At 33.2% G+C, this 9,379-nt stretch overlaps 1 protein-coding gene across 1 annotated transcript; it reads right to left on the minus strand.

Annotated features, from left to right (window-relative positions):
* Positions 1 to 543: 543 nt before the first annotated feature.
* LOC132253919 (outer envelope protein 80, chloroplastic-like) lies at positions 544 to 3,568 on the minus strand. The gene is made up of 5 exons (XM_059737295.1): positions 2,858 to 3,568; positions 1,262 to 1,355; positions 1,047 to 1,129; positions 828 to 925; positions 544 to 672 (listed from the first exon to the last, which is right to left on the minus strand). Exons 1-5 carry the CDS (start codon positions 3,383 to 3,385, stop codon positions 570 to 572), a joined length of 906 nt encoding a protein of 301 aa, XP_059593278.1. The 5' UTR covers positions 3,386 to 3,568; the 3' UTR covers positions 544 to 569.
* Between the last annotated feature and the right edge of the window lie 5,811 nt (positions 3,569 to 9,379).

The raw sequence follows: 9,379 nt of genomic DNA on the forward strand, positions 1-9,379 counted from the left end.
CCTAAGCCTAAGGCTTGTGGGGAGACAGTCTTTTCTTTTTCTTGATGTTTTGGTCATCCTTGTACACTTTCTAGGTACCTAGATATTACCTGTTTCAGTTCAGCACATGCTAATTGTTTTTATACAAAAGACAAATGAATCGGTAGTTATTACCTAGGTTACTAGGAAAAAAATACTCTTAATTCTTATTTTACTTTAAATGATCAATAAGTAGAATTCAATTACTCACAAATTTGTGAGTGTCTCAACGAATTAATAAAAGAGATGAAGAGATTCCAACCAATAAAGCGACAATCATATCCACTAGAAGACACCTTTTCAATGATAATATTATACTAATGGATGACAAGAAAACCAAAGAAAATCCTTTTTCCCTGAAAATTGATCATATATCAAAAGGAAAGAAAATATACCAGTAAGGCAAAGGAAGGTTAAAAATGCAGCTATGGTGGAGACTCACTCATTAATGAGTGTCACCCTCACTTTAGATTCTTCTTAAAAACACACTTTCAGCTTCTTCTTAATTATACACTTTACCTCAATATTTATTTACTAGAAATATCATCTGTTTACATAAAAAAGACTAAGGTCCATGTGAATACCTGTCCCTTTTTAGTTGTAAGTTGTCGAAGTATTGTTTCAGGCTTTGTCTTCCCTATGGTTGGCTCACCACTGAAGATAAAGAGTTGGGAATATAATGTTACTCATGAAATCTAAACATACAAGTTCATCAAATAAGACATACAAGTGTAAGTGTGTCTATATATATATATATACACACACACATGTGCATTGTGTGATAAAGATCAACTCAAAGAAGTTCTTACGTCTTCCTATCAAGGAAACGCACGGAAATATCATTGACTTCAGCTTCTGAAACTTTTAATCTAATAATACCCCCAGAAAGAATTTCAACACCTGAAACCTGTCAATGATTAAAAATAATTGTCCATTAACATGAACAGGTTACAGTCCAAATCATGACAAACTATGACTAGTATATAAATAAACAATTGCAAATATGATATCCTAGATGAAGCACTAACCATGCCAAAAAGGCCCCTTTCATTGTACCAATCATTAATGGAAGTTATCACGTCATCCAATCGCCTAATATTAACCACTTTTCCTGCAACACTTGACACCAAAATTAAAAGACAATGGAGGTTTCACATGAGCACATTTGGAAATATGTGAGCCAAAAAGGTAAATAATGTGATATATATATACATAAGCATAAATAAATATAAACAGAACATACCATATCCATCACGGAAAGCATCCTCTAGAAACTTCGATGGAAGAACATTAGCTCCTTCACATACCAACCCTTGAAACTCCTGGTTTGGTTCTACCTTATGCCACAAGAAATCAATGTTAAAAAAAAAAAAAATCCATGCCAAACTACTGCCACCCCACCCCCCACACCACCAAAACAAATATATAAATAAGAAAAAAAACCAAAAAAAAAAAAAAAAGGAATAGATCTTTTTAATTTTCCGGGATCTCACTCAACTTGGATCATCACATTGATTTTCAGCCTAACTAATTACAATTGATGAACCTCATGAAAGCCTGACATCATAGCAAAGATAAAAGGATATCAAGGATCCAAATCTAGAACCCTGGAACCCACTGAGTGTTAGTATATAATAATTAACCCAAGCCATTTGTTTATTAACTTAATCCTTACCTTACAAGATCAGCATTCCACATCAGCAATAAAATGTGAAACATCAGCAGTTTTTCCTTCCTTTCTCATTCCCAGGATGGTTAATCATCTACAATTTTGGTTATACAGAGGACCGTTTATTTCTTGCAGTCTTTACAAGAATACTAAAAGCTTTCTTGTATTCACCGTGTGCTAACATTTCCTTGCCAATACATTTTCTACTCATTCCTAAGCTTCTCTACTTTTTCCTTCTATTAAATGTCCCCACTGATTCGACATTATCAAAATCATCACAGCAACCATATAATTTCCATCCAATCTTCACAATGCAGTTCATAGTGAGTCCATTTTTTTTTTATAAGAATTCATAATGATTCTATAAACACCTAAAAATTCACATATCTAAATACCACTTAAGAAAAAAGCAAAACCACCCACTAATAATGCAAATTAAAATAGCCATTTCTAAAATATTCGAATTATTCACATTTTACAAAACCAAATTAATAAATAGCCAATCATTTTGAATTCAGACCCGAATTGTCCCAAATTTTTCAGAACCACAAGGCAATGCAGTTCATAATGAGTCCATTTTTTTATTTTTTTTATTTTTGATAAGAATAAATAATGATTTGATAAACACCTAAAAATTCACATATCTAAAATACCACTTAGAGAAAAGCAAAACTACCCACTAATAATGCAAATTAAAATAGCCATTTCTAAAATATTTGAATTATTCACGTTTTACAAAACAAATTTAATAAATAGCCAATCATGTTGAATTCAGACCCGAATTGTCCCAAATTTGTCAGAACCATAAGGCCTAAACCATATGCCATCAAAAATTCAATGCCAACCAAACATACCCAAACCAAAACTCAAACTCTCGGCAAAATTAGCTAAGGAAATGTAATAAACTGGCCAATTGTTTTGAATTCTTCTAAGTTTGTCACAACAGAAAAATTTAAAGCCATCCATTAATTAACCAAAGACACAATATCAGCCCAACATACCCAAAACCAATACTAATTCAAATTTTCAGCAAAACTAACAAAAGAAAATAAAAAAAAAGTCAATGCTTTCAAATTCTGTTTGCATTCTTTCAAATTTGTCAGAACCTCAAAATTTAAACGATTCAACTGACTAAAATTCCATCAAAAACACAATGTCTTCCAAACATACCTGAAAAACCAATCGAATCCCATCGCGAGTATCGACCGCGACTGGCATACACGACCAAAAAAGGCCGCTATCAATAATTCTATGCACGTCCTCCTGAACCTCACGCACCGTGAGCGCCGAGTTAGGGCGACACGCCTTCAGCGCCGCCACGGCCTCCGCTTCGAGGTCCTTCCTCTCCAGCTCCTCGCCGTCCTTGTTCCGAACCAGAACCTCACTAATCAACACCCTCTCTTCATCTTCCCTCGGGTGGCGAGCAACGGTCTGGCCCTTCGGCTGAGTTGCCGCGACCTCCAACTGAGTCGACTCGGCGGGCTGAGACAATGACAGCGACGCCGAGCAGAGAAGCGGGGATGGTCTGGCGAGAAAATTGAGGGGTTTCCGAAAATTTCTGAACGAGTTAACGAGATGAATCACTGACTTTGTGGCTTCTGTGAGATGGGAGCCTAGGGTTTGGGAAAAGAAGGAAGGGGGTGAGAGAGGAATTTTGAGAGAAGAAGATGTAAATCGAACATCCTCGTTTTTGGACATTGTGGATCAGTGAGCGAAACAAAGATCGAAGACGGGTTTTGGATGAGAATCTGAAAAACCCTAAGCGGAAATCATTTGCCGGAGGTTTATCATTTTCCTATGGTCTGCAAATTTGCAATGAAGGAGATAAACCCTACTCCGTTTATTCACTGAAATGAGAAATTTTCCCTCTTTAGAAAAATAAAAATAAAACAAATATTTGATTAAAAGGATAACACTGAATTAATTGGTTAAAGGGTTATAATAATTCTCACATTTGTGCCTCTTTTGGGAAGAGTTTTTTTATTTTTTACATAAATGCCCCTAATAATATCAAATATTTATATCTTAATTTTAAAATAAATAGTTATTTTTACAAGAAAAGTACTAAGGGTATTTTTGTAAAAATATGATAAAAAAAATAAAGAAGATTTTCAGAATTAGATTTTACCATTTTAACCAAATAACTGAGATTATAAAATAAAAAATAATAATTTTGTTTATGGAGAAATTTTATTATTTTATCCCTTTTAATACAAAAAATAAAGAAATTAATTTGTAACATACAAAATTAGTAAATTGTATTAATATAAGAGATATTAAAGGCCTACTATCAGCCCCTTAGACCCTTGACTTAACCATTGAGGAATAGGCCTCATGGGTAGGGTTTGAACCCATGAGAGTCTAGGATGAAAGTAGGGAAATCCTGGAGGTTTGGTGGTTCAAACTCTAGGAGTCATGTGAGGAGGCCACGAGCGAGCCAGACACGCACCGCGAGCGCACCATGAGCAAGCCAGACGCGCACCGCGCATGCACCACGGGCGAGCCAGATGCACACCACGAGCGGGCCAGACACGCACTGTGCGCGCACTATGGGCGAGCCAAACATGCACCGCGTGCGCACCAGATAGGCATCGCACGCGCACCTGACTTAGGTGGTGTAAATAAAGGCTAAGGGATTTGGAATTTTAATTTATAATTATTTTATTATTCCATTATGTCTCCTCAGACATATTGATGTCTCCTCAAGAAACAATGAAAACGGTTTGTATTGCTCTTTAAGGCGGGGGTAGGTGACTCAAAGGAGGGAGCCACCAAGAAAAGCCTTGATCGCACCAAGGGGGCACCATGACACGGCCTTAGGTGTGCCTAAGACACACGACGCGACTCGAGCACACACACATGGGCTCCACGACATGTGTGGTGTGCACCCCATGGCCGCAACGGCACAGGGCATGGTGCAGCCTACCCCTTCCCCGAGCAGGCACGAGAGCACCTAAGCCTTGTGCGGTGAGCCAGCCGATGAAACCATGGGAGCAATGCCATGGTCTGATGGCTCCAAGCAATAGCTAACTCGCACCAAGATGCCTATGCACAGCACAGGGGTGCAATGCCATGTACACCAAGAGGGATCAACCATGGGCGCAATGCTATGGCTCGTTGCTGGGAAGCTGGAAGCAATCAACAAGCCCAAGCCATGGGCACCTAAACATGGCACAGGCTCACACATCAGTGCGGCGAAGGCACACTAATGCACTAGATACTTGGTCAAATGGTTGGTGCACGCTGCCTGGCTCAGATGGCCTTGATCAAAGACATGTTGATGGGCACCCGGTCACAAGAGGCACCTTACGGGGGAGGGGTCGACTTGTTAGGGGGACTCACTAGCAGCTTGGCGAACAAAACCTGAGGAGATGGCGGTGTAGCTAGCTAGTGGCAGCTAGATCAGTGACCAAGTCAAGCCATCATTTGACCTGCAATTGGCTGAGGGATGATGGCTGGTGCAAGTGGGTGGCATGTGCAGGCCACTATCTGGGTGGTGGGTGGTTATGCAAGGCAGTTGAGGGCAGTTCTGGCCAGTTGCATAACCATATAGTTGGCTCCAAGATTTGAAATAGGAAATTCAAATTTGTAACTGCAGCTTGAGTCGTTTAAAAGGGCTCCTGTAGCCTTGAAACAGATAAAAAAAGATTGGGGAAAGGGTTCCTTCTCGTATGCTTGGGTGAGAGCATTGCACTCTGGTTCATGAAACAATTTTGTCTTGTAAGAGTGATTAATACAAGTTGGAAAAGGATTCTCGTAACCTCGTGTGTCCTTATTACTTTGTTTTTTATGTGTTTTACTCTGTTTGTCTAAACGCTGGGAAGGAAGGTTGGCTAAGGAAGGGTCCTTAGCACCGGGTACTCATGAAAAATTAAGTGAGATATTCAAGGGTGTGACACCTACCGAGGAAGTGTTTTTAAAAACAGTTTTTTGTTATTCAAAATAAAAAATATAGAAAACACATTTGAGAATTGAAATTATTTTTTATTTTTTATTTTTAATAATAGAAAATAAGGTGTTTTCAACTAACTTTTTTAGTTGTTGTTTTTTTTTTTTTTTTTTTTTTTGCTTTCACTTATTTTATGAGTGTTGTTTTAAGAAATTATTATACAAATATGTAAAATAATTAAAAATAAAATATTAGATATAAAAATTATTTTTAAAACGTGTTTTAAAATTTAAAAACCAGTTAAAATTATTTTAGATTTTGAAACAAACTTTTATTTTACAAAAATTAAATAACAGTTTTCAAAAACTATTTTTCATAATCATTTTAACTCAATATGCCTAAGAGTATTGTTTTGAACGGTTTTTTAGAACAGTTTTATGCTTTCAAAAATAAAAATCATAGAAAATATGTCAAGGCAACTAAAAACTATTTTTTGAGTGTTGTTCTTAAAATATAAAATAAAGTGTTTTTAGATAATATTTTTTAGTTATTTTCATTTGTTTAGATTTATTTTTCTTATAACTGTTTTAAAAAATAACTATACAAATATTTTAGATTTTTAAACAAATTTTTGTTCTTTAAAATTATAAAATAATTCTCAAAAATTAATTTTTAGAATTATTTTCAAAAATTATTTTTCATAATTATTTAAAAAACAGTTACTAAAGAGACCCTAAGGCTCATTGGTATAAAAAAAAAACAAAAAAAAACAACTATTTTAGAAAAATTGTTCGAAAGCATCTTTTGACAATTTATTTTTAAAATATTTTGATTTTTGATAAATTTAAGATATTTTTTATGTTAAAAAATATTTAAAAGGCCAGAATCTTTCATAAACAACTATATCAAACTCTTAAAGTGAAAATTGAAAACTTCAAAAAAAAAAAAAATAGGTATCTTTAATAATGCTTTTAAAAATATTTTTCAAAAATTAATTAAAAAAAAACCGTTACTAGGAAAAGTCAAAACTTTGTTTTAAAACTCAAATATAAAAAATGATTTTATCCACTTATTTTTGTTGATCAAAATATTATTTATATTTTTAATTACTTCTTAATATATTTTTAAAAAACATATTAAATTTATAATTATTTCCTAACACATTTTAAAAAATGTTTTAGAAAGTTTAGAGGAGAACGTGAAGTAAAGAAAATAGAGATAAAGAACAAATGAAGTAAAATAAATTAAAAATTAATAAATTATTTTTATATATCATTTCAAACTCATTTTACTTATTCAACTATTTCATATAAAAATCAAATGTTTTAAATATAAATATTTTTTTACTAATTTTAATTATATATTGTATTTATGATTTAATATTAAGAAGATGTATTCTAAAATGAAATCAAATTTTATTTAATATGGGTTAACCTGATATTTATACATCCCCTTTCATTTTTATTTATAATTTTCACTTACCTCTCATCTCACTTAAAATCGAAAGATATTTGATAAAATTTTAAACCTAAGAAGCTCGGATGTATTTAACTAAAACTTCAATGAGGTAAATAAAACTAACTCATAAATCAAAAGCATAATAAGTCAAGTGGCTACCAATTGAGTGGATAATGCATGAGGGTAACGAATGCAAAAAGCTGCAAAATGACAGAAGGTTGAGGCGAACAGTTGGGGAAAGGTGGGTTTGCAAGCAGGAAAGAGAAAACCTATTTGATTCTTGAAAAATCGACCAATCCAGCAGCTTGGATGATTCGATTGTCTATTCAATGGTTTAATCATTAATGTCGGTTCAATAGTTGGACGAGTCCAACAATTTGGACGGTTCAAACAATTTGATTTCGATTCAATGTTTGAAATGATTCAACTATTTAATCAAATCAATATCATGCAAGTCGGTGGTCTAATCAATTGGACCAGTCGCTACTTAACCAAATCAATACCGATGGTCTAATCGATGTGCAATATTTGTAACAGATGGCCCAAAAACATAATTTTTCCTAATGAAAATTGATACTATTTTATTTTAATTATCAAATTTATTATTTTTATAATTACATTTTATTTCCTTTATTTAATTTGGAGCAACTTTTATTTCTCCCTTGTGTGGGACCATTCGACACATGTCACAATTTTATTTAAGAGAGTTATTACTATATGACAAATTTTACTTTGCCACAAGTGTTTTGTAATATATACTCTATGGTATATTGTGATTTTTTATTTAGGCATTAATGAACATATGTTATTTTACAATTTAATTATTATGTTGTTATTAATGAGTAAAAACCAAAATATTGAAAACGACCTACCATATACTAATATTAGTAGTCTATGACTTTATGATTAACAAAGGAAAAGTGGGAGGTGAAATGTCAATTTGGATGGCCAATCTAGTATGCCATAAAAGATTCATCTCCAAACAGCTTTCCTAGAGTTATTTTCTATCTTCCCAAACAGTCCTTTGGTGCATCCCTCCTTCTAAATCCTTTCCCTAGTGTAGGTTAAAAGAAGAATCATGTGAAGATACTCCATGGTCGGCCATGAAAGGCAATGGAGGGAAGACCAAAGCTTGTCTAAGGGTGTTCACATAAAAATGTGGGGAGATGATGTTGACTTCCACAACTCACCTCATTGGAATAATGGTCGTGGCCAATCACTACGGCCTTTGGGATGTCCAAAACTTCCAACAAAAGTTAAAAGCCTAAATTATTTTTGACATTTAGCTCCAGACTAAAAGTAAAATAAAAATTGGACAAGGACCACTATTTTAGTGGCTCTCAACTTATACCCATTTGTACAAAGTTACATTTTGATAAGGGTGTGTCATGGGTCCATACTACTATTTTTTAGCTACCAATTAATAAGTTGATTAATCAATTTAAGAAATGGTTTATGCTATTTATCCAATTAAGGAAATTTGACATATAATGATGGGTAACATGCTATTTCAAATTTTTCTTTCTATTCCTCGTAGTCAAGTTTCATCGATTTAAACAAAATATCAGTCGTAAACAATCAAGTGAAATCCAATCCATAAAAAAATTGATTTATAGATAACGTTGTGGTGGTAAAGGTCACAATGCTAGATGGTATATATTAAAATACGTGTCATTCATTTAATCACATGTTGACAATGATGAAAGGGGCTTAGGTTTTATATTAATAAACACGAACCAATATCCAATTTAAGTAAGGTTTGTTTGGTTAGCATAATAGAGATAAATACCCCTACTAACATTTATATTAAGGTCACATGCTTAACATAGGTATGAGCTCGATGACAAGGTCGAGGAATATTTAAAATTTATGTAGTGGGGTTGTGACAAATGTGGAACTTAATTTAAATAAGGTTTAAAAAATGGAGGATGATATTTAAAATTGCTATATGTTATTACTATTAACTTATAATTGCTAGTATTTTTCATGTTGTTGTTCAATAAATTAATAGCATTAGGACCGAGGAAAATCTATTAATTAGGCAAATGTTGATTAATTATTGAATTATCGAGATATTGTCTATAATGTCTTATCTTATAAATTTAACATATTCACCAAAGTCAAGACTAATAAAAAATTTATTTATTCGAGGTTATTAATTTATCAAGTACAACCCTACTTCTAATTTTATGCTCATATCTTTTGTTTTACGAGTATTTTAGTTAGAAAATGATTATTGAAAATTTTATAAATGTGACATTCCTAAATTAGGTAAATTTCTCTATTCATTCCTATTATTAGAAAATTAAAAAGGAAATAAGTGTCATATCTATTTATGAATAATT

The sequence above is a fragment of the Vitis vinifera genome, chromosome 6 (assembly GCF_030704535.1).
Source record: "Vitis vinifera cultivar Pinot Noir 40024 chromosome 6, ASM3070453v1".
NCBI classification, from domain to species: Eukaryota; Viridiplantae; Streptophyta; class Magnoliopsida; order Vitales; family Vitaceae; genus Vitis; species Vitis vinifera.

Coding starts and splice junctions, on each gene's coding strand:
- LOC132253919 (XM_059737295.1), bottom strand. CDS start 3,385: ATGTCCAAAAACGAGGATGTTCGATTTACATCTTCTTCTCTCAAAATT. Junction 1,356..2,857: donor GGATTCGATTGGTTTTTCAG/GTATGTTTGGAA, acceptor TTGTGGCATAAG/GTAGAACCAAACCAGGAGTT. Junction 673..827: donor CGTTTCCTTGATAGGAAGAC/GTAAGAACTTCT, acceptor CTTTATCTTCAG/TGGTGAGCCAACCATAGGGA.